This window comes from Hippopotamus amphibius, chromosome 1 (assembly GCF_030028045.1).
Source record: "Hippopotamus amphibius kiboko isolate mHipAmp2 chromosome 1, mHipAmp2.hap2, whole genome shotgun sequence".
NCBI classification, from domain to species: domain Eukaryota; kingdom Metazoa; phylum Chordata; class Mammalia; order Artiodactyla; family Hippopotamidae; genus Hippopotamus; species Hippopotamus amphibius.
Genome location: NC_080186.1, coordinates 82,061,115 through 82,086,438, shown reverse-complemented (window position 1 = coordinate 82,086,438; position 25,324 = coordinate 82,061,115). Strand labels below are relative to the sequence as shown.

At 38.8% G+C, this 25,324-nt stretch overlaps 2 protein-coding genes across 15 annotated transcripts in view; one reads left to right on the top strand and one right to left on the bottom strand.

Annotated features, from left to right (window-relative positions):
* BCAR3 (BCAR3 adaptor protein, NSP family member) overlaps nucleotides 1-9,242 on the top strand; it is a 110,094-nt gene extending 100,852 nt beyond the window's left edge. For 3 of the 4 annotated variants that reach the window (XM_057717763.1, XM_057717753.1, XM_057717773.1), the window contains 4 exons: nucleotides 944-1,115; nucleotides 3,805-3,916; nucleotides 5,296-5,508; nucleotides 8,619-9,242. In XM_057717763.1, the coding sequence (XP_057573746.1) occupies nucleotides 944-1,115; nucleotides 3,805-3,916; nucleotides 5,296-5,508; nucleotides 8,619-8,797 (676 nt within the window). In that variant the 3' untranslated portion in view covers nucleotides 8,798-9,242. The remainder of the gene's footprint in view (nucleotides 1-943; nucleotides 1,116-3,804; nucleotides 3,917-5,295; nucleotides 5,509-8,618) is intronic. The other variant, XM_057717781.1, reaches the window with a different exon arrangement.
* FNBP1L (formin binding protein 1 like) overlaps nucleotides 1-25,324 on the bottom strand; it is a 139,701-nt gene that overhangs the window by 16,462 nt on the left and 97,915 nt on the right. For 7 of the 11 annotated variants that reach the window (XM_057717879.1, XM_057717796.1, XM_057717850.1 and 4 more), the window contains 3 exons: nucleotides 24,904-25,052; nucleotides 23,318-23,476; nucleotides 77-250 (listed from right to left, as the gene is read on the bottom strand). In XM_057717879.1, the coding sequence (XP_057573862.1) occupies nucleotides 77-250; nucleotides 23,318-23,476; nucleotides 24,904-25,052 (482 nt within the window). Of the gene's footprint in view, nucleotides 1-76; nucleotides 251-4,818; nucleotides 5,097-19,772; nucleotides 22,082-23,317; nucleotides 23,477-24,903; nucleotides 25,053-25,324 lie in introns of those variants that run through there. The other 4 variants (XM_057717822.1, XM_057717811.1, XM_057717815.1 and 1 more) reach the window with 4 other exon arrangements.

Sequence of the window (25,324 nt, the reverse complement as noted above, 5' to 3'; positions counted from 1 at the left end):
AGTCATATTGCTTTGACTGTAGCTGTGAATCAGGGCTTCACCTCTAGCACTTGTACCAGTGCTTGGAGAAATTTACCTGAGGCCACTCTGGTCCAAGGCAGGAACTCCTGGTCCACAGAGAGAAGGAGAGGCAGGTTTACAGGCTGTGCTGCTGCCACCAGGAAGACCTCCCTGTGACCCCATTCATATTGGTCCTGTTGTCTGTAGAGAAAAGGCCACTCTGCTTCCTTCTCTGGTCTGCGAGGTTGACCTGTGTAGTTCAGGATGAGAAAAGCGAGGATTGTTGGCCGATACAAGAGTTCAATTTTATTAGGGTCTGACCTTACAGGGAAGTCCTGCCAGATCACTGTTGAGTCTTTGTCCACATCTCCATTCACTTTCTGGCCCCTTGACAGGAACCACGGACACTCGATTCTTAGCTCCTCATTCACTCCTTTGTTCTGACATCCATGTTGTCTTCCTGGATCAAGCATATTTTCTCATTTTTCTGTCCTTTCCATCCCCCAGTCCAGTGGGCTCAGTAGAGGTGGTCTAGGGCTTCCCTGAGGAAGGGATTCCCCGGTGTGTTGGGGGACCTGGCATCTCCATGGACCTGTCATGGTGGAAGGTACAGGGAGCTACATTCACTTCTGAACAGCTTCACCCCAAGAGGGCCTTCTTCATGCACCCTGCTCCAGGGCTGAACATGCCCTGTCCTGGGGCATCTGAGTCCCTTTTGACTCTGTATAGGACACCTTCTGAGGCCTTGCTGGGACTCTGCTGCAGTCAGCCTGGTGGAGGTGGTCTCTCTGTTGAAATCAGCAACCAAACCAGCTGAGCTGCCAGTGCATCTCAGGGTGAGAGCAGCAAATGGAGCAAAGCCAGTCCTTTCCCTGGCCAGTTTGGTTTGTTTCCTCCTAGTCCTGTTGGCCCTGGGCCTGACCGCTCTTTTCCTCCCTCTCAGACACAACACGATGGCCATCGGCATCGCAGTGGACATTCTGGGCTGCACGGGCACTTTGGAGGACAGAGCAGCCACCCTCAATAGGATCATCCAGGTGGCAGTGGAGCTGAAAGATGCCATGGGGGACCTCTATTCTTTCTCGGCCATCATGAAGGCCTTGGAAATGCCACAGGTAAATTTCCACTTGCTTTGTGTGGCCCTGTGGGCCTGTGTGTACTTAATGTTCTGCAAAGTGGTCTGCAAGCCCATGCTTAGCAAATCACAGGCTACTGTAGTCAATCTCAAGAGGTAAATTGTATATTAGTGAAAGGTGCTTTGACTAGGGAGCACACAAGAGCAGTGTGCCAAGTATTTTGGCTCTGTTTTTAAAAACAGCAGATAATTGCTGACAGCCTACACTTTCTCTTTGATATACAATAAGAAGAGTCATCCTCAGGAACTATAGGTATTCCTGAAGAACCTGTTAGGATGATACGTCTGACTCGGGTGTGTTGTATAAGAAAGAGACTGCTTCTGTCGGAGTCACTGGGCAGTTCGGGGTAATGACTAGGAAACCGGGACATTTGGGGAGCTGATCTCTGAGAATCCCTAGAGTGGTTTATCTCAAAGTATGTTCCTCAGATCACCTGAAACAGACTCTCATGTTAAGAAATTCAGATTCCTGGCCCATCTGCCATGTAATCCCCTAAGCAGAGTTTCTGAAATTGGGCACTTTGAATTCATCTGCTTCAACAGACTGTTTTTAGGATGAGGGTCAGAACTGAAAACCTGCCTTTGAAGTCAAATGGACCTCTTAGAGGAAGGTGGTCCTGTTGTCTTTGACTGCTTGGAGACAGCTTTCAGACTTCCGATGTGCCAAGCCCTAGGTGTTCGGCAACTTTGAGTACGAGATCACAGTCCCACAAGCCTGTCTGCAACTGGTTACACCAAAACCGCTGATCATTTAGCTTGGCTGTTTCACAGCCACGGGTTGTCTGTGAAATCCTGCCGGGTGCTCACTGAACATCCACCATTGCCACTGGGGCAGACAGCTACGGTCACAGGTCGTACAAGTCAGGGCATGTTAGGAACATAATTTCCTTGCATAAAAGCAAGGTCACCTTTCAAACAAAAAGCTGAAAAACTTAATGCTTTCACCAGGAAATTTTGAGGGGTCAATTCCAATTATAATATTCCAAGAGCTTTCAGAATTCTTTAGATGCACTGGAATTGTATAGGGTCGATATGTGACATAAACAAGTTCAGCCATATTTTTATGATGTACTGACTTCTATACTAACAGGAGTTAACATTTTTCATTCAGGTGTTTTTAATTTACATCATATTTATTTCCTCTTCTCCAAAACTGCCTATAATTTTGAGGGCTAACAGGCTAGCTGTATGCATAGCCTCCCAGCCCAGAGCTTCCTGCGAGAGTAGCGAAGGGGGCGTTTTGTGACATTAACATGGTTGCTGTCCGTGACATCAGACTCAGCAATTAGGGACTTAGCCAAAGCACCTAAACATAGCTTTATAGGTGGCTCCCGTCCCCCCATAGCAGCATCAGACTCTTCTCTTCTGGAGCATTTCTGCAGTGAGGGGGCAGAGTCCTCCAGGGTGTTCAGGGCCCTGGTGGGGGAGGGGAGTGGCAGGCCCAGGAAACGCCTGAGAGGAGAGTTATGTCATCATCTAAACCTACCCCTTCTCTTCTCCGCTTCTGGTATCAAGAGAGAGCATCCAGGAGATGGGCCTAGCCGAGAGACAAGGGCTCCTTTCAGAAGGGCGGATGCTTCAGGGAGGGGCAAGAGAAGGGGTCATGAGAAGAGAGGGTGGCGTGGTGGGTGGCCAGAGGAAGACCAGCCACATCCTTTCCTTCCCAGCAAATCTGCTGATGGTGATCCTTTCTCACCTTCCTCTTGGAATACACAGGGAGCTCTTAGAGACCAAGGAAATGAATCTCACCTCTGCCATTTAGCAGCTATGAAACCTTGAGCAAGTTACCTAATCTCTTCTGTTTTCTGACCTGTAAAATGAAGCCAAAATACGTGCCTCATAGGGCATAGTGAGGATTAAATAAAATTCCTTAAATACCTGACAGAGTTGGCCCTCATTCCCTAAATATTGGTTCCCTTCCCCTCTTCCTTGTTTCATGTTGAAAACGTCAGACATGGGCTTGCTGGTTTTAGGGTGTGAGTGGGGGACCATTTATGTTAAGGCAGCCAGAGTCAGTGGCGTATGTTGGTCTTGACTAAACTGTTCCCAAAGAGATGGAAAGGAATGAGTAGTGGCATTATATGGTCTAGGCAATTTTCTATGTGTCTCAGACTTTATTACTTATAAGTAACATTAAAATGCTGTACATGACATTCTATATCCTTACATCAGTATAACCTCTGTGGAGTAAAACATGTATTTTTTGACCCAGTAGTTCCACTTCTGGAAATTTATCCTCCAGATATTTTTATACTTGTGTACATCTGCAAGATCTTTGAGGTAATTTTGTAATAGAAAAATATGTTTAAAGCTCTTATCTATGGGAAACTAGTTAAACTATGGTTTATGTGTAAATGGAACATCAGGCAAAAGTTGAACAAAACAAGACTATTCTATGCTGTTTTCTATGTACTTACATGGAATAATTTCCAAACAAGGAACAGGAAAATATGTGTAGTATGATATGCACTTATTTAAAAGGTGTATGTGTCTAATGGGTCATTAGAGCAACACGGAGCAGGGTTGGGGTGGGGATTAGCTTTTCTCTGTACACTCCTTTTAACTGCTTTGAGTTTGTACCATGTACCTCTATCATCCATTCCAAAACTTAAGCAAAAAGGTAGTTTTAAAAAGAGCCTTTTCCAAAATAACACCTTTATTTCTTCCAGATCACAAGGTTAGAAAAAACGTGGACTGCCCTGCGCCATCAGTACACACAAACCGCCATCCTCTATGAGAAACAGCTGAAGCCTTTTAGCAAAATCCTGCACGAAGGCAGAGGTGAGCACAGGGTCAGGACAAGCGGGCCTGGTGGCTGCCTTGGCAGTGTCATATCTGTTCTGGTTTGATTAAAGCATTTAGCAGGGCATGTTATGAGGCTCCGAGGTATCTGTAGGACTGTTGATGGGTCATCAAGGCCTTTATCAGATGACAGCATCACTTGTGGGTCTGCAGTTGCTAAAACAAGACATGGGCTACTAGTCACTTCATTTTGTGCTTTAACATTGTAAATTGAGGTATAATTTACATATTATGGTAATGATTTGATATTTGTATATGTTGCAAAATGATCACAATAAGACCAGTTAACATCTGTTACCATACATAGTTACAAAAAATTTTTTTTCTTCTGGTGAGAACTTTCAAGATCCACTCTGCTACTTTCAAACATGCAGCACAGTATTATTAATTATAGTCACCATGCTGTACATTCCATTTCCAGGACTTATTCACTTTATAACTGGAAATTTGTACCTTTTGATCCCCTTCACCCATTTCACTTCTCCTCCTACCCCATCTCAGGCAACCACCAATCTGTTCTCTATATCCATGAGCTCAAAGGGTGTTTTTGATTGTTTTTGTTTTTCTCAGAATTCACATGTAGGTGAATTTATGCACATGGTATTTATCTTTTTTTGTCTGACTTATTTCACTTAGCATAAGGCCCTCAAGTTCCCTTTGTGTTGTCACAAATGGCAGGATTCATTCATTTTTAATGGCTGAATAATATTCCATTATTTATGTATGTATGTGTGTATACACATAGTATGCATCTTTTTTTTAAAATTGAAGTTATAGTTGATTTACAATGTTATTTTAGATTCTGATATACAGCAAAATAATTCAGTTATACATATATATTGTTTTTCATATTCTTTTTTATTATTGGTTATTATAAGATATTGAATATAGTTCCCTATGCTATAGAACAGGACCTTGCTATTTTTTTTTTCAATTAAAAAAATTATTTTTTTCTTTTTTGGCTGTGTTGGGTCTTCATTGCTGCACATGGGCTTTCTCTACTTGTGGAGAGCAGGGACTACTCTTTGTTGCAGTGCGCAGGCTTCTCGTTGCGGTGGCCTCTCTTGTTGCAGAGCATGGGCTCTAGGTACGTGGGTTTCAGCAGTTGCAGTGTGTGGGCTCAGGGCGCGTGGGCTTTAATAGTTGTGACTCTCAGGCTCTAGAGTGCAATGCATTCAGTTATTCAGTTTTTAGGCTTTTTTCCAGAGGAAGTTATTCCATATTTAGCCACAGATTCAGTGTGGCCACAGAAGGGGGTGAGCCCAGGACCCTCCTATGTTACCGTCTTCAACTGGAACTCTCTGTGCTTAACTTGGAAAAAAAATATAACGTGGAAAACTTTACCCCTTGTTTTTCAGAGTCTACATGTGTTCCCCCAAACAATATATCAGTCCCACTGCTGATGCCTCTTGTGACCTTAATGGAGCGCGAGGCTGTCACTTTTGAAGGAACTGACATGTGGGAAAAAAACGATGAAAGCTGTGAGATTATGCTGAACCATTTGGCAACAGCCCGACTCATGGCTGAAGCTGCAGACAGCTACCGGACGAACGCTGAGAGGATCCTGGCAGGTAAGAGCTGGTTTTGGTATGCTGCTCTCTACTCTGCACAGTAACTGGAATCAAGGAATGAAAGAGCATGGATGCTCTCAGTTAGAAAAAGACCAAGTAGGAAAGATTAAGGCATGGGAATTCCATTTCCCGTATGATTGATCGCTACTTACTCTTTAATTCCTACCTGTCCTAAGGATCCTGCTTTTCCCTTCCTTTTATGTATTCTGTTGTGCCAGTGGTAGAGAATAAACAGAAAGGATCAAGAAAGAATTTGTCAGCTTGTTTACCATTAGCACCTCTGATAATCACTATTAGCAAAGGTGAGAGGCCGACATGAGGAGTTGGAGTTCTATTTGAGTTATCTGTATTCCTGTTTCTTCCCAGACACACTGGGAGCTCCCCTGCTCTTGGCAACATAAGCAAAGGCACTGAGAGAGCTTGGAGAAAAGTACAAACCACAAGTACTTGGGTTTGGATTAGTGTAAAGTGTGTCTTAAGGAGTGGCCAGCTAGGTTAAAGAAGGAGGTGGATACAGGTGGGAAGGCTTTCCATGTAGGATTGTGGCTGAGGAAGAGCCAGTGAAGGGTTTTAAACATGGGAAGATGTTACCACATGGTCAGATTTACATTTTCAATCTGGCGTCTTTGTGGAGGAAGGCTGGAGGGCTGCAGCTTGTAGGCAAAAAGACCATTTAGGAAGCAAATGCAAGAATAAGGGCTTTACCAGTGCAGGTATCAGGGACATTCTCTTCCTCACTATATAATTTTTAACACCCTTCAACGGCCCACAGTTTGGGTTAAGAACTATATGGGGCAGGAAAGCCCTGTTATTTCGACCTAAAACAAAGTTGTTAATTCAGAAACAGAATTTGGGACTAAACAATTTGCACTGTGCCTGCTGTAGTGTAAGCACTCATACCTGTTTCTTTGCTTTTCCAGATAAAGGTCTCCAGGGTTGGCAGTGTAGGACTCAAATAATAAAAGCACATAATTCAATTTACCAAATATTAGAAATGCCTGCTTATACAAAACCAATAAGCATGTTTCATTAGATGTTGCCTAAGCCAATATATTAGGGTAGATTTTCAGAAAAGTATGCTTTAAGCTTTCTACAGCAAATCAGCCTAAAGGTATCTGATGCATTTCTCAGTTGATCCTGCTACAGGTTTTCATAGCAAGTTCTCATTGCTGGAAGTGACTGTGAGCCCAGTAAGGGCAGATTTGCTCACAAACATATCCCAGCACCCAGCCCAGGATAGGGACTCAAAGCATATTAACAAGGAGTGGAAGTTGTCATCTGGCCTCTGGTTGGTTATCTGCCAAAGATATTTTGGCATCACATGGAAGAATGGAATAGAAGGCTTTATTATCCTGTCCACCACCAAGATACTATGATCTAGATGGTGGGGATATATTTAATGACAGAGCTGACGACTCCAGCAGTAATCAAGGATGAAAAGCATATGCCTGTATGACTCTGGCTAGAGGTTTCCCCTGCTCTAATAGAGTTGACTGAGCATCCTTGGCCGTAAGTAGAGCAGATCTTCTCTTACACGGAAGAGAAAAAAAAGAGTTGAGGAACAGGCCCACACATGTGACTGTCAATTGTTTTTTTAAAAGGTGTCAAGCTAATTCATGGATAAAGTAATCTTTCAACAAACAGTGCTGGAACTACTGAATATAAAATATGCAAAAAAAAAAAAAAAGAATCTCAATCTTTACCTCATAGCATACACTTAAAGTGTAAGAGCTAAAGTGTAAAGCTTCTATAAGAAAACACAGGAGAAAACATAGGAGAAATTCCTAGTGTCCTTGGGTTTGGCAAAACTTAAGACACAAAAAAACATGAACCATAAAAGAAAACATTGATAAATCAAAATTTTACATTTTGCTCTTTGAAAGACACCATTAAGGAAGTGAAAAGGCACACCGCAGACTAGAAGAAAATATCTGGCAAATATATAAAAAAAGATTTATAACTAGATAAAAGACTTATAACTAGAATACAAAGAACTCTTACCACTCAATGAGAAGACAAAATTTGAATCAACAAAAGAATAGATACTACACCAGACAGGAATGACAAGAAACTACATGGAAAACTGTTCAAAGCATTACTTATTACAAAAATGTAAATTTAAACCACAATGAGATACCACCACACACTATCTAGAATTATAATACTAAGAGGTGACAACTGGACTCTTCATATGTTACTGATGAGACTCTAAAACGGTACAGCCATTTTGGAAGAGTTTGACAGCTTCTTTAAAAGTAAACATGTTATTTACCATGTGATCCAGTAATTCCACTTCCAGAGAAATGAAAACACAAATCCACGCAAAGACTTAATCACAAATGTTCACATTATTCATAATAGCCAAAAACTGGAAACGATCTAAATGTCTTCTCAGTAAACAGACAAAACGTGGTATGTCCATATAACTGAATACTACTCACCAATAAAAAGGAATGAATTATTGATAACATGCAACAATAGGGAATAATCTCAAAAACATAATGCTAAGCGAAAGAAGCCCGAGTGAAAGAAGCCACACAAAAAAAGTCCACGTTATATAATTCCACTTACATCAGATTTCTAGAAACGACAAAACAACAGCGACGGAAAGCAGATTAGTGATTGGCTGTGGTGTGGGGTAGGTACAGGGATTGACTGAAAAGAGGTACTAGGGGATTTTCTGTGGTGATGGAATTGTTCTGAAGTGGTAGTGATGGTTGTGCAACTGTATAAACTGTGCAGCTAAAATGGATGAATCATGACAAGTAAATTGTACAACCATAAAGCTGTAAAAAAAAAATATATATTTTGAACACTCCTCAACAGCACTGCAGCCCATGGTGGCTTGGCTTGTGCACACCAGTTTTATTCTGTCATGTCTTGTGAGTTTGTTATTCTTTTTCTGAAGGTGATCAGGTCTTTGAGGGGGGCTCTGCCCTCACTTATATAGAGTAGATCCTATATTTTTCCTTGGGGGCATTTTTTTTTTTAAAGTTCTAAGAGAAGATGTTCATTTTGATCCTACTTTAAACAAGCAAGTTTTCAGTCTATTTTCAACACTCTTTCAAGCCGAACTAAAGTAAGTTTTTTTTTGGTTTTGTTTTTATTAGGTTTTCAGCCAGATGAAGAAATGAGTGAAATCTTCAAGACTGAATTCCAAATGAGATTGCTGTGGGGCAGCAAAGGTGCACAAGTCAATCAGACAGAGAGATATGAGAAATTCAACCAGATTTTAACTGCCCTCTCACGTAAATTAGAACCTCCTCCTATAAAGCAGGCAGAGCTTTGATAACGCTCTCTCCAGAGAACCTTAGGATATAATGTCAAGCTTCTCCAGTTTCTTCTTTGAGAAAGCTTATCATTTGATAAGGTAATAATGTACAAATCTGACAATATACAAGCTTTTAGTATCCATAGGATATTAAACATGTAAATTGCACAGAGCACACTTATTTATGAATTGTTTAAAATTACTACTGATTTTAAAATGAATGATAATTTATTAAGGTAACTATTGCTAATGTTGATCAACAAATTTAAGTGAAGACCCAGCTATGTTGGCTGGTTGCTTTCTATTACCAAGGTATTTGACCATTTTAGTTTAAATTCCATGTCAGATCAATGTAAATAGAAGAGTTTAAAAGCATGAAACATTTCAGAAGGTATCAGTTGTATGATATTCTTTAAATATGAAAAATGTAAAGCCATATGAAAATATATCTTTTTTGTGAAACAACTGTATCCAGTCTCTTTAATATTAAACAATTCATTGTAGTACAATAATTCTACCTCCTACCTTCCTGGGGCACCCTCTTCTCTTCCCAGTACATCCTGATAGTAAACCAAAATCAATGGGAGTGGTATGGAAATTTCAAGGTTTCTGGCTTACGGAGCAGAGGTGAATAGTGATACAGGTAGACCTGGCTCCAGAAGAGCTAGGTTCCAACAGAAACTGTGGTGCTTGCTAGCAGGTGGACTTCGGTCAAGTTAACCTCCTCAAGTCCCATGTGCAGCATAGTGCCTGGTACAAAGTCAATACCAGATGTTTTTATATAGTTCGTGACATTATTTCACATATTTCAAAATAATTATCTTTTTTTTTTGAGAAAGCTTATCTTTTGATAAAATAAAAATAGCTTATGATAAGTATGAGTTTTCTAGGTTTGTTTTCTAGGTTTCTGACTTCCCAAGGGGGATACTTTTTAGTTTATCAGTATCCGCCTCAATATTTTTCTATTGTAGAAAATTTGGAATAGAAGACTAAAATAATAAACTTTTACCACTCTGCCAACTGTCACTTAACAATTTGCTTTTTCTTCCTGTCTTCTAAATAATTTGGGGACCATACAGAATAGTTTTACATCCACTTTTCACAAATAAGTTGTGAAAATTTCTCCATGATGGTCTCTGAAAAAATATGACTGGTTCCAGAGGTTACACTATAACCATCACCCTATTATTGGTCATCTTAAACATGCCTACCAGAACTAAGTAAAAGCCTCTCACTGTGACCTCTTTAATAAATTGGAAATATTAGTTTCATATCCTGGACTTTGTATTTCCATTCATAGGGCCTAGAATCATGAAGCCCTTCTCCCAGTTTTTAAAAGTCATCATTTTTTATTTCCTGAAAAAACCAAAGCACACTTTTACTTCTGCCCATATGGTGGTTCAGATGCTCTTAGAAAGCCCTCTCACTATAACTAAATTTTCATAAACATACCTTTTAATGCACTGTTAAGCTTGATAGAATGAATGGGAAATTCCCAAGCAACAGGCCTCCCCTCTCCACCTTATCCATCAAAAGGAACAGCAAATTTAAATCAACTCTGTAAGAGGCACTTAAAAACCTGGGTGGCGACTTCCCAGAACCCCTGCCGCCAGTGCCCCTGTCTCCTCGGTGAGCCACAGCTGCCCCCCAGCTCTGCAGGCAACCATCCAACACCAGCAGACAGCAGTATCAAGCAGTATCAGCAGTATTTCGTCTGGTGGAACTGAAAACTACAGCCACAAAAAGATAGAGAAAATGAAAAAGCAGAGGACTTTGTACTAGGTGAAGGGACAAGATAAAACCCCAGAAAAACAAATAAATGAAGAGGAGATAGAAGGGATTATAGTTGAAAACTTCCCTAACATGGGAAAGGAAAAGCTACGCAAGTCCAGGAAGTGCAGAGAATCCCAGGCAGGATAAACCCAAGGAGAAACACGCCAAGACATATAGTAGTCAAACTGACAAAAATTAAAGACAGAGAAATGTTATTAAAAGCAACAAGGGAAAAATGACAAATAACATACAAGGGAATTCCCATCAGGTTAACAGCTGATTTCTCAGCAGAAACTCTGCAAGCCAGAAGGGGGTGGCATGATATATTTTAAGTGATGAAAGGGAAGAACCCACAACCAGGAATACTCTACCCAGCAAGGATCTCATTCAGATTTGATGGAGAAATCAAAAGCTTTACAGACAAGCAACAGCTAAGAGAATTCAGCACCACCAAACCAGCCCTACAACAAATGCTAAAGGAATTTCTCTAAGCCGGAAACATAAGACAAGAAAAGGACCTACAGAAACAAAAACAAAACAATTAAGAAAATGGTAATAGGAACATACATATCGATAATTACCTTGAATGTAAATGGGCTAAATGCCCCAACCAAAAGACACAGACTGGCTGAATGGATACAAAAACAAGACCCATATATATGCTTGTCTACAAGAGATCCACTTCAGACCTAGGGACACATACAGACGGAAAGTGAGGGGATGGAAAAAGATATTCCATGCAAATGCAAATCAAAAAAAAGCTGGAGTAGCAATAGTCACATCAGATAAAAGTGACTTTAAAATAAAAAATGTTATAAGAGACAAGAAAGGACATTACATAAAGATCAAGGGACCAATCCAAGAAGAGGAGATAACAATTATAAATATATATGCACCCAATATAGGAGCAACTCAATACACAAGGCAAATGCTAACAACTATGAAAGAGGAAATGCAAGACAGAAATAGAGACACAGATGTAGGGAACAAACACATGGACACCAAGTGGGGAAAGCGGGGAGGGTTGGGGGGGGATGAACTGGGAGATTGGGATACCAAATTGTACACTCTAAATGTATGCTGTTTATTCTCTGTTAACTGTATCTCAATAAAAGTTCTTAAAAAAAAAAAAAAAAAAAACCTGGGTGGCCCTAGTGGCAAATACTGACCTCAACTCAGCAAATGGGAGACAGTGGCTTAGTGGAGCTGAACATGAAATGCCTCCTTTAAGTAGAGATCCTTAAAGGGTCCCTGTTAATAGCTGGAAAAGAAATCCATCTGCCAGCAAAGAGAGGTTATCAGGGAACAGCTACAAGAAAAAAAACAACTGTAATGATAATGGTCTTTGGTGAGGATTTGCAACTACAAGCCTGTTCTCAAATAGGTCTGGAGTAAAATTTACAAAATTTACAAAACTCAAAACCAAGAAATTGATTTAGTGGTAACAAAACAAACAAATATATATATATATACACACACACATATATATACACGTATGTGTATACATATATATAAAACACAGGCAGAAGCAGTGCCATGAAAAAAAAATGCTAGAAAAAAAAGATTTAGAACCCCAACACCTTCAGATCCTGGAATTACCATATTTTGAATGCAAAGCACTCATGTATGGATGTGTATAAAGAAAACATGAACTAAAACAGGAAATGAGTATTAAAAAATTATCAGAGTTTAAGAGAAACTAAGTATACCCTTTAGAAATGTATAATGATGAAACTAAAAACTCAATGGGGACTTCCCTGATAGCACAGTGGTTAAGAATCCACCTGCCAATGCAGGGGACACGGGTTTGATCCCTGGTCCGGGAAGATCCCACATGCAGCGGAGCAACTAAACCTGTACACCACAACTACTGAAGCCTGTGCCTAGAGCCTGTGCTCCGCAACATGAGAAGCCACCACAATGAGAAGTCCTCACACCACAACGAAGAGTATCCCCTGCTCGCCATAACTAGAGAAAGCCCATGTGCAGTAATGAAGGCCCAACACAGCCAATAAATAAACTTAAAAAAACCTCAATGGATGCTAACAATAATCAGAAGATTAGATCCAACTGAAGCTTTAATGAACTCGAAGACATATCTGAAGACCATGCCCAGAATACAGCAGAGACAGGAGGAGGAAAAACAGAGGAGAGTGATTAAAAGACTTAAATGAGGGACTTGCCTGGTGGTCCAGTGGTAAAGAATCCGCCTTCCAATACAGGGGACACGGGAACTAAGATCCCACATGCTGCAGTGCAACTAAGCCTGTGTGCCACAACTACTGAGCTTGTGCGCCTCAACTAGAGAGCCCACGTGCTGCAAACTACAGAGCCCACGCACTCTGGAGCCCGTACACCGCAATGAAGAGCCCACGCATTGCAATGAAAGATCCCGCATGCCTCACTGAAGATCCCATGTGCCACAACTAAGACCTGATGCAGCCATAGAAATTAAAAAGAATTTTTTAAAATTCTCATCTTATGTATTTAAAAAAATTTTCAAATAAAAGACTTAAATGATTTGAAATAGAATGACCCCGGGGCTTCCTAGGTGGCACAGTGGGTAAGAATCTGCCTGCCAATGCAGGGGACACGGGTTCGATCCCTGCTCCAGGAAGATCCCACATGCCGCGGAGCAACTAAACCCGTGCGCCACAACTATTAAAAAAAAAAAAAAAAAAATAGAATGACCCAATGGCATCTTATCAGAGCTCAAGAAGGTAAGAGAGGTGGGGAGGAAGGAATTCATCCAGAAGAAAGGTCTGAGACTTAAGAAGGATTCGTGAGCAGAGAAACTGCTAAGCTTACAGGTGTATCAAGACAAACACTAAAGTATCTACTATGTGGGTTAAAAAGTCAATTAAAACAGTAGCACAAACCAGGAGTGGGGCCATCAGTTTCTAGAGTTCTGAAGTGAGTATGCAAAATATCAAGGGTAAATACTACAAGAACAGAAATTACGGTCAAAGTTTCAAACTTTTAGAGGAAAAAAATGGAGAATACAAACAAAAAATATATGTAAAGAAACATCGAAAAGTGAGAAGAATAGCAAGCACACAGACGGCAGAAATAAGTCCAAACATATCAATAGTCATTATAAATGTAAACAGACTGAACCCTCCAGTTAAAAGTCAGAGATGACCAACTAAATTTATAACAAAACCACCTTATACTATTTATGAGAGACATTAAGCATAAAAATACATATGAATTGAAAATTCATTTTTTAAAAAGGTCAGGATAATTATCAGAACGAGAACAGAGTGTAATTTGTGAGAGGGATGTGGTGGGCCTCTGAGGTGCTGGTAATGCTTTTATTGCCTGACTCAAAAGTTACTGACTTTCTAATAACTTAAGCTGTACATTTATGTTTTATATATTTTCAGAATATTTTATAATAACATTAAAACATTTTAAAATATGTGATTCCTAGGAATATTTGTAACAAAATAAAGTATAAGAACTTGGCGAAGAAATTTTTTTAACTTTATTCTAAAAAATCTGAAAACCACTGAAGAGAAGTAAATGAAAGATTGACATATATACATTAATGTGTATAAAATAGATGACTAATAAAAAATAAAATTGTACATGTTAAATACATGCAGTTTATTGTATGTCAAGTATATCTTAAAAAACTTTTTAAAAGGAAAAAAAGGTAGCCATGTTAAAAAAAAAAAAGTAGTAAATGAAGGAACAATGCTCATAAAGTAGAACATTCATATTAGAGATGTTAGCTCTTAAAACAATCTGTAAGCTCAATGCAATCCCACTCAAAATTCAACAGGACTTTTCAAGCTAACTTGATAAGCTTTTCCTAAAACTTTAATGCCTAGGAAGTCAAGACCACCCCAGGAAAATAGGACAGAGGGGAGGGAAGAATCTGTTCCACCAAATATAAAAACTCATGATTAAGTTACAGTAATCAAGAAACTGTCGTTAGAAATTTGATATACGACAGGAGTAATACTGCCAATCAGTGGGGGAAAGGATGATTTTTTTTTTTTTGAAAGGATGATTCTTTAAATAAATAATTCTTGAACAATTGGTCAAGCAAATGAAGCAGGGGTGGGGATGGTTCCTTACTTTATATCATACACCAAAATAAAATCTAGATGAATTAAGATCCCACATGTGAAAGGCAAAACCATAACACTTTTAGAAAAAAATACAGGAACATACCTTTTTTACTTTGAATCAAGGAAGAATTTCTTAAACTAGAGAGAATGGCACTACATATGAAAGACTGACCAATCTCCATTAAAATGAACTTTTCATCAAAAGATAGCACAGATAAACTGAAAGAACTGAAAGATGATATTAGCAACACATAAAACAAAGTATTAGTATGGTAGGCAGCCTCCAAGATGGCCCCAGATGTTCCCTGCCACCTGAGGTTCACATCCTTGTGTTCACATCCCTCCTACATATACCATGGTTGGTTTGCATCACTGAGTGTATAGCAGTAATGGTATTCACATCTGAGATTAGGTTATAAAAGACTGCAGATTCCATCTTGAGTTTTTCTCTCTTGGATCACTCACTGAAGGAAGCAAGATGCCACACTGTGAACCTCCTTATGAAGAGGTCCACATGGCAAGGAATCTGGACTAGAGAGATCTTGGAAGTGGACTCTCCAGTCTGAGTCAAAGCTCTGAGATGATTGCAACCTCCTAAGAAACTCTGAGACAGAGTCACCAGATTGTTACTCAGCAAGAGATAACTAATACTATTAGCATCCTTAATACATAAAGAACTCCCATGAACAAATATGGAAAGACAACCAACCAAACAAAAAAATGATCAAAAGATGTAAACAGGCTTTTCACAGAAGAGGAAACACAAATGGTAAATATGACAAGATGTTCAACTTTATCAATAATCATGGAAAAAGCAAATTAAGACTATAATGAAATGCTATTTTACACCCACTGAACTGTAAAAAAAAAAAAAAATTTGAAAAGTCTTACTCCTAAATTGTTGGTCAGGATATGGAGAATAAATAACCCTTATACACAACTTGTAGGTGTGTAAAAATGTTACAATCACTTTAAAGGGAAAATGTGGCATTACCTTTTAAAATTGAAGATAAATATAACCCATAACTTAGCAATTCCTCTCCTAGGTACAGATCTTGGAGAAACTCTTATAACAGTAAACATGCACATGGATGTGCATAAGAGCTTTGTTCACTAGCAAAATTCAGGAAATAGCCCAAATGTCCATCAAAAGGAGAATGGATACTGTATATATATATAATGGAATACTATACACAGTAAAATGAACTATGCATAACATGGATAAATCTTAGAAAACTGTTGAGTGAAAAAAAGCAACTCTCAGAAGATACCATGCAATATTCAAAATATTTAACAAGTGGGATGTTAATAATGAAGAAATCATATATGACTAATAAATTAATGTAAAAACCAATGTGCAAACCAAGTAAAATAACCCCCTTCATTCTTTAAACTACATAACACTGTTTACCAAGTGATGAAAATAGCACAATTCATTCATGAATCACTAATTGCCAAATTTGATTAAATAGTTGAGTTGGTATAATTTTTTGTTTGACATGGCTGCCACCAGCTAAACAATGCTTCCATGATTTAACACAGGGCTGCCAACTCTTCCAATGACTTCCCCTTTTCAGTTGCTAGTAACCAATTTTCTAATGTGCTGTCTGGTACCTGCAGAGAGAGGACAGGCAGCTGACCCCTATCCCACTTCACTGGACAGAACAGTACCAGCTGGATGCAGGCTATATGCCAAGAGACAGTGGCAGGAGGAAAGAGGGTAGAGAGGAAGTCAGCAAGAGGGAGCAAGCTGGTGGCGATTGATGATCTTGGTTGCTAGAACCAGAAGCTTGTGTTTTATGTCTGTCTCATTCCACACCCAAGACTGTGTCCCCCACATTGGCCAATTAGGAAATAAACAATGACTAGTTGGTGCCAGTCATGATGCAGGACAAAGGCAGAGGAGAAACAAGGGAGAATAAAAACAAACTGAGCAAGTCTAAGGGCTCCTGCAGGCCCTGAGACCAGGCAGTTTGATCTGCCCAGGCAAGAGAGGAAAGGTGAACTTTTAGAGGTTAAGAGAGTAGACAATGTGATACTCCTGTCTGAGACCAGCCAAGGGAGCAGGAGCTGTGCTGTCACTTAGCATACCCTCCTGGGTATTAAACAAAGGCTGGCAGTTTCCCTCTTCTCATACCTCTTCAGTGAACAAGGCGGGCTACCCTCCACCACAGAATAAGTTGCCGAATAAAACAAAATGTTAAAAAAAGAACCACACACCTAAAGGGCCGTTATTGCACCACAGGGGCTATGTCCCCAAACACCAGTGTCTACCCACACTCCCCTTCAGTCTCCCCAGCTGCTACCAGAGATTCGATGTGTCTCCTCCCCTTGAGCAGGATGAGGCATTTCTTTGGAGGATGAACAGAGGTCTTCCTCAGCTTAGTTGTCCAGGTCCCTCTCCCACTCAAGGGCTTATGAAATCAAGCTGATTCCCCAACACCTGAAATAACAGTATATCTATAGTAGGCCCTTCAACTTTGTCCCCAGTGCTCAAACCAGAAATGCATCAGGGAGTTATATGTGTGGTTTCTGAGATAAACCACACATAGTGAAACATATACTAGAGTTTAACTATTTTTCAGAATTATTTTTTTACCAATCAGTAAGGAAATATTTCTACAGCATTAACTGTGGCTATATCAGTGTGCACTGGCTGAATATGAGCCCTGCTCATAACAGAGTATGATACCATCTTTACAGAGCTCAAAAACATGGAAAGCTCATCAGGTTTAGAAAATACCCATGTGGTAAAATGAAGAAAAAACAATAACATAAAACGGAGGATAATGCTTATCTTTGAAGGAGATGGAGATAATTTTCTATTTCTTGAGTTGACAGATTTATGTTTATTTTATGATGGCTCATAACATACATATGTTTTCTATAAGAACTTCTCCTCAGGGTTGACATTCTAAGTTTACCAAATCAGCTCATTGTAAGCTCCCATCCTCTACAACAATGCTATCACAATCTTACAAAGATGAGTAAGAAATCTTGTGAATTACTGAAATTGTGCTGAAATTAGGACAATTATGTCTGTAGAATTTCCCATTTGTATCTAAAGAAAGGCTAACTAGACATGACTCATTCTTAGGACCTACATCAATTGCCCATAACATTTTCCTCTTAAATGCTGACAATATTATCTAGTACTTTCAAGAGCTGTCAAACTTCCCAGAATTTACTCTTCAAATTTTATATTTTCCAATGGGCAGAAGACCTAAATAGACATTTCTCCAAAGACATACAGATGGCCAACAGGCACATAAAAAGATGCTCAACATCACTAATTATTAATGCAAATCAAAACTACGAGTCACACCAGTCAGAATGGCCATAATTTTTTTTTTTAATCTACAAATAACAAATGCTGGAGAGGGTGTGGAGAAAAGGGAACCCTCCTACATTGTCGGTGGGAATGTAAATTGGTGCAGCCACTATGGAGAACAGTACGGCAATTCCTCAGAAAACTAAAAATAGAGTTGCTATATGACCCAGCAATCTCACTCCTGGGCATACATCAGGACAAAACTATAATTCAAAAAGATATATGCACCCCTATGTTCACAGCAGCACTATTCACAATAGCCAAGACATGGAAGCAACCTAAATGTCCATCAACAGAGGAATGGATAAAGACAGGATAGATATATACAAATGGAGTAGTACTCAGCCATAAAAAAATGAAATAATGCCATTTGCAGCAACAGGGATGGACCTAGAGATTATCACAGTTAGTGAAGTCAGAAAGAGAAAGACAAATGTCATATGATATCACTTATATGTGGAATCTAAAATACGACACAAACGAACTTATCTACAAAACAGAAACAGACTCAGACACACAGGACAGACTTGTGGTCGTCAAGGGAGGTGGGGGTTGAAGGAGGGATGGGTAGGATTTTGGGGTTAGCAGATGCAAACTAGTATATATAGAACGGATAAACAAGGTCCTACTGTATAGCACAGGAAATATTTAATATCCTGTGATAAACCATAATGGAAAAGAATTTTGAAAAGAATATAAAACTGAATCACTTTGCTGTACAGCAGAAATTAACACATTGTAAATCAACTATACTTCAATAAAATAAAAATTTTTTTAAAAGATATATTTTCCCATTCCCCTTTTGGCATCTCATATTTTCTCTAGTTTCTTAGATTACAGATAGTGACTATACTCAGGAATATACTTGATCCCAGGTATGTGAGCTCACTGAAATAGGTTTGGTGGTGGTGTTTTTTTAAATTTTTTTTAGCATTTTTTCACCTGCACTAATACCTTCTTCACAAAGAAAATCTATCCTTTTCAACAAGTCTGAATATCCTTTTCCTTTTATTATTTCCTTCATATTGTTATGAGGATGTTATCTTTCCTTACCAAGTTAGGATTTGACTTCCCTGATCTTGGTTCAGATAGTAAAAGTCCTTCTCACGGTTGAGTTTTTTAGTTGACACTGTTTTCCTGCTGTTTTGTTTTGTGTGTGTCCCTACTTCCAAGTCTGGCGTGGATCTCTAAATTTTCATTTCAACAATTGCAACCCCTCATTGTTCAGGGTCAACCCTGAGTTTTATTCCCTTTTAAGGTTTCTAGAAGTTACTAGTCATAGTTGCATATTTGCCCTTTTAAAAAGGTGAATCTTCTGAAATTAAGACTTCCTAAAATCACAGATATGACACTAATTGTGACAAGCATTTTCTTTCCATTTTTGAGATGCCATGAAGGCACAGGTGCTCTCTCTGACTGATCAGGAGCTCAAGCAGAAGCACTGGATACAGATCAAGCTATGTAGTACAGGGACAGTTCTTATGGATGCAGAGGATAAGATAGTGTAAAAGCAAAGTCTGTGTAACACAGCTACTGCAGAACAAAGACTAAAAAATACAAACTACTACCTTCACTTAAATTCACTCTAAAGAAACAACCTATTTTTTCCTTTAAGAAAGCTTGAGAGAAACTAAAACTAGAATACAATTTTCAAAATGGCTTTGCAAAAACCGTTGCCCAACACAGATGTTTCCGTTTATGGAATCTGGTCATCTACTTTGTATTACCTGGAACTTAGCACATCCAAGGACAAAATCATTACATCTCTTTAGTTCACACAGCAATAAGAGATAATACTATACACCTTAACTGACCATGAAAAGATTATTTTATTCCATGAAAATATTCTCAACAGAGAACACTATCTTAAACAAAGCATTTACATTAAGAAATCAACATGTGCACAAAAAAGTAAAAATTACTGAAAAATTAAAAATTTCTTTTGGACAATTCACATGTTCAAATTTAAGAATGATTTCAACTGTGCAAGTACAAATGTCTTTCCTATTGTAATAACCCATATACAGGTTGCACTATTCCACGTGAAAGAACCTGCCTCCTACGGAAGCAAATCCTGCTTTAAGAAAAACAAACAGTAGCTTGAAAAGAACAGTTAGTCCTCACAAGAAAGCTTTAAACTTTGCCCTCTGTGGCTGTTAGCCAAAAAAACACAAGCACTTCAGGCTTTGTACAGAAGACAAACACGGCCAGATCACATTTCCTCTTCATTGCTAACCTTTAAAATAAAAACAGCACGGGATTTTAAAACTACTTTATGTAGTCTGTCAGTATTGAATAATGTCACATTATATAAATAACCCTGTAACAAGATTTAAAATCTAAAACTTCATAGTTTACTAGCCTTAAAGGTAATACACTATAAGTCAGCTGTGTAACGGGCGTACTTGATCTTACAAAGGCATCAACTTTCACACAACTGTCATTCAGCTTTAGTATAACTGGTAGTACGATTCAAATAACACTGGGAAAAATTATTAAAGCAGTCACATAGCTTCTAAAATATTGCTTGAAATCCAACAATACACAGACCATTACACGTTCTTTCTTCCCTCAAAACAGTAAAGAACCAAACTGATGAACCTTGCATGTTACAAATATCCCCCCCGCCCCCACCCACCTTCCTATTAAATGCCACTAAGAAATTAGTTAAGATACAAGTCATTAACAGAATCACAAATGTGAGGCAGAACAGCATGAGCAACATGAGCATAAGGGCACTGATGACAAATATATTTACAAGAATAAACATACAGAAACTCCCATTTTACAAGTAAAAGTGCACATAGATCATTACAAAGTTTCACTAAATTTTATGTGGTTCAAATAAAATCATCACCTGGAAACAGACTATCATTGTAATAATTAAATGAGAACATGGTAACTCCAAATTAAGATGATGTGGGGGAGGTCCATAAAACTTCTCATAAAAACACTGAGGAAAGTAAAATGGACTCGGACATATCTATAGTGTGATGCATAAATTTGAAGATGCACCATCAAACATGGTAGAGCTCTAAAAGCCACCTACCGAGGTTGCATCGGCAGTTGCAGCAGCACTGCCGAGTTAAAGGAGGTCGCACTGAGCTGATACATAAAGCCCTTTGTGGGATACTGTAGTGGTAGTATTGGCAATCAACAGATTTAGGCACTCTAGTTTAAGGCAGCATTTGAATGGAAGCAGCTGACTTCTGACAACAGCCCTTTGTCTTGAGGTGGTGAGTATCTTCTGTGTTTATTATGCCAGGATTTCAGGGCTGACTATAGATTCTTTCCAGACTGAGGTGCTGAAGATGTATCCTGTTTCAAACAGTTCTTTCAACTGGGCTGTAGGCTAGAGCAGAGATGTTTTCTTTTTCTGATCATAAATACTTCAGGTTCAAAAACTACTTCTTCATAATGCCAAAACTGGAATGTTTTGCAGTGGGGAAGTTATAGCAGCGTACACGAACACTAGGATGGAAACATTAGTGCTGGAGATGTTTGACAAAGTGATCTGCACTACAAATGTAAAACAAAACAAAGGCTTTGACAAGAACAAGGGATTATAAAGACATGCCTAAAAAAATCTAAACCCGATCATTCTAAGACATGCAACAGGATGTTAAGCAAGCACAGAGGTGATGCAGGCAGACACTGACAAATGGCAAGGATTCTAACAGACAGTGGATCCAAAAGCCAATTAAAACAGAGCTGGAATGGACAGTCCTACTGGGACAGTCAAATTTAACACACACTTAATGACAGCTCTGCATTCTTTCTGATTTGAACATCAGTAAAATAAATGGAAAAAAAGGTTAGCCACTGTTGGCTTTTTTTCCTTTATGTGAATAACTGTAAATGACAAACTTAAGAGTTGGTTTTACAATGATTTTGGAAACAATGTATGGAAATGCTAATGAAGTTAGTAAAAAATAATCATGTCTGCATGCACTCATGCAACTTGCTTCTCTCACTCTCTCTGAGCCTGACAACTCTAATACCCTCCCCCCAAAAGCAGCTGCATGTAACCTCCTTCAACATCTTGCCCATTTCCTCAGAAACCCTCTTCAGGAACCTGCAGTCCAGGAGGAAAAAGAAAAGAACAATTACTGAAGACCTCTGGTAAGACCAAAAGGGATGTTCAGTTTAAAGTGTCCATCCCATATGTCTCTAGAATCATTTTACAGTCAGCTATTAAAAACACCAAAACATGTTGGAACATGAGCAAAATTAAGGACCAGCCTCTTAATTGCTTCCTCACTTTAATTCCCTACACAACTAGCACTGCACATGTCTTGATTGTACAGTGTTTCCAACAAATGCTTATTAAAATTAATTGGAAAAAAACTATCCTAATAATTGACAATTCAGCTACAATGAGGAAATACCCTCAATGATGGTACAGATATAGTCCTCCAACCCAGTTAGTGAAAAAAGTTGTTTTTCTTTCAAGCAAAATTTGCCAGTATGTCCCCCTCTGTGCAAGACTTTAGTTTATTTAGAATCCACTTTACTGTGTATAACTGCTAAATACTAGTATCACTAAAGTGGTATTTCTCAAAAGACATTTAAAGATTAAAAAATACAAGCATTAATTTAGAAGAATGCTTGTACGTTATTGGAAGTTACAAGAAAACCTGAAAATATCCTTGGGTCTCAAAAGAAAGCTGTTTTATTCACATAAGAGCAAGACCAGTCCCGTTTATTTTGCACGTCTCTTGATTAGCCTACTACTAAAACAGATCATGTTCTAGGTGCCTGTTTTCTTCCTTTAGGAAACCAAAGTTAAGAATAGGGACAAAAATGAAAATGATTACATTCATACTTTATCTAATTAGCCAACGATTATTACATTTTTCCTAGAAACTGTAGCTACAATTTCAAACTCCTAGACCAAACCACTCTTTTGGGCATCAGCTTTTTAAAACAAGCATTTCAGAGCAGTTTCACTTGAGTTCACTAGTCACTGTGCTTCCTGATGCAAACTGTAGAGGGGTAGGGAGCTTTCTATCTATGTATTCCTGCCCAATAGATCAAATTCTATGATTTATAAGGCAGAAAAACACAAATCCTTCACACAGACTTAAGCAGGACATAAAGCAAAAGGCATCAATTAAGCTTCACATCAACATCACTCAAATGGTAAAGCGTCATGAGAACAGCTTCTTGTGGTAATATTCACATCTCTTAAGATCGAGCCTACACTCAGCTCACATAGTGAACAATAAATCTTGGATGCCCTTTAAGCTTTCTTTTGTTTTCCCACCCATTGACTGTTTGTTTTCATTTTGTTATCGTTCCTATGTCATACATGTTACAAAGCTGCCGGGTTAGTTTAGATGTAAGTTACTGCACCTTTACTGTTTTTCTCTAGAGTTACATCTATGTATGACGTGGGAACGTAGCCTTCTTCCCCGTTCTGTCTCCGAGCTCTTGTCCATCCATCACCCTTGTCCTCCTCAATAATGTATAGAACTTCACCTTCTTTCATTGCCAGAGTACCTTCATTATGTCCTAAATGAGAGTTTTCACAGCACAAACATAATTTAAGCATAGTAATAATTTTGAAAAAAAAGTTACAAATACAACACAAAACAACATGAAACCCTACTAGATTTCAATGTAACAGAATTATGAGCCCACTGACTCTCATTACCAACACCTCGAAGGTGTTTTGTAGTTTACCCAACACTTTTAATATACTTATCTCATTTGAACTGCACAATAACCTATGAGGCTGGCATTAACAGCAGCACCGTGTAGCAGATGAAGTATCTGAGCTCCAACAACATTGTATGATTTGACAGGGGACGCTAACGCCTATTTCACTATTCCAACTCCTTCCCCAAATTTGAGTGGCATTGCTATCTAGAAAATTCATGAAGTTTAGATCAGGAAAATAGTAACAAGACAGTGAGAGGGTTGGAAGAAAGAAGGAAAGATTATAATTTGAAGGGAGAGCAGAGAAAAATACAGGTTCAACTCTGGTGATGGTAGAAGCAGAATGATCATAGCCAGAAAGCACACCCTTTCTTTAAAACCTCATCAGCCTCAGGCCTCTCTTTCTTCCCAATCCCTCAACTATTCCCAACATACTGAGCAGTAACAATTTTCACAAATGCTAAATATGTTCCCTTACTCTCTACATTACATTATAGCAAGCTCTTATTTAATACTATTTTCTTAGAATGAGGAGTAACTAAAAACTACTCAATTTAAAAACCAAAACAATGGATGGGTAGGGAAGGACCTTCAATCATACACCACTTTATAACAACTTCTTTGTAAGGGTGTTACTCTGCACCTCTGTGAAATGAAGGAAATGATTTTTCAAAGTCCAAGAAAGGGAAAGATTAACTAAAAATCTGTAAGAGAGGGCCACAATGCCTTCCTCCTCTCACAGAGTTTGTTCTCCAACTATGATGGGAAGGGATGGCACTGTCAGAAGCTACCACATTTTCTCCTTCCCTCACCTGAAAACATGGCCTACAGAATCAGGTCACAGTGGTGGCACTCATCTATGCCATTCTGCCTTGTACCTGCCGCTGAACGTTAACAAGTTACAAGGAAGAGCATGCAGTGATACCTACCAGCCTTCTACTCTCTGAGTTGAGCCACATGCTCAAGCGGCTTCAACTCTGATGAGTACATCAGTTAGATCTCTGTGGGAAATTCTGTATCAACCAAAGTTGATAATTAATAATCTTTATTAGGATGCTAATAACATGGGTAATTTTCTTTCAGTGTCACGTATGCAAGAAAAATCTCTATCTCTGTAATGTAGTTAAAACAAAAATATTCACGCTAATGAACTGGAATTATAATTTTCTGGCAATTATAATTTTCTTATTTAGCTGTAAGGACACTAAAGTGCATGACTCAGTGTGTGTAGACTTTAAGGAACCAATTTTATCAAATACAATGTATTAAGAAAATCATACCATCGAAAGGGTAGATAGCTTTGCAGTGTCCAATAGCTGGCAAGGGATCATCATCTTCAAACTCATCATCAAACTCACTGTGGTGACCATGCTGTTGGGGTGGCCCACGGACTTCTTGGTTTGCATCATCAGTGTAACTTCCCTCAGGACTATAAAACAAAATGATCCCTGATCAAGTATCATGAACATGGGAACTTTTTATATTATCTACTAGTTGATCTCCTCAGGATCAATTCAGAGAATCAAATATCGATGACACAGTTCCAAATTGAGCCTTTATTTTCTTAAATGTTGAAGTGTGTGTGTGTGTGTGTGTGTGTGTGTGTGTACATATATATGTGGCTTCTAAGCTGAGATGCTTCCTTGTTGAATTTCCTGAAATTAAAAATTAAAAGATTACACTGTTCTAGGCACATAACAT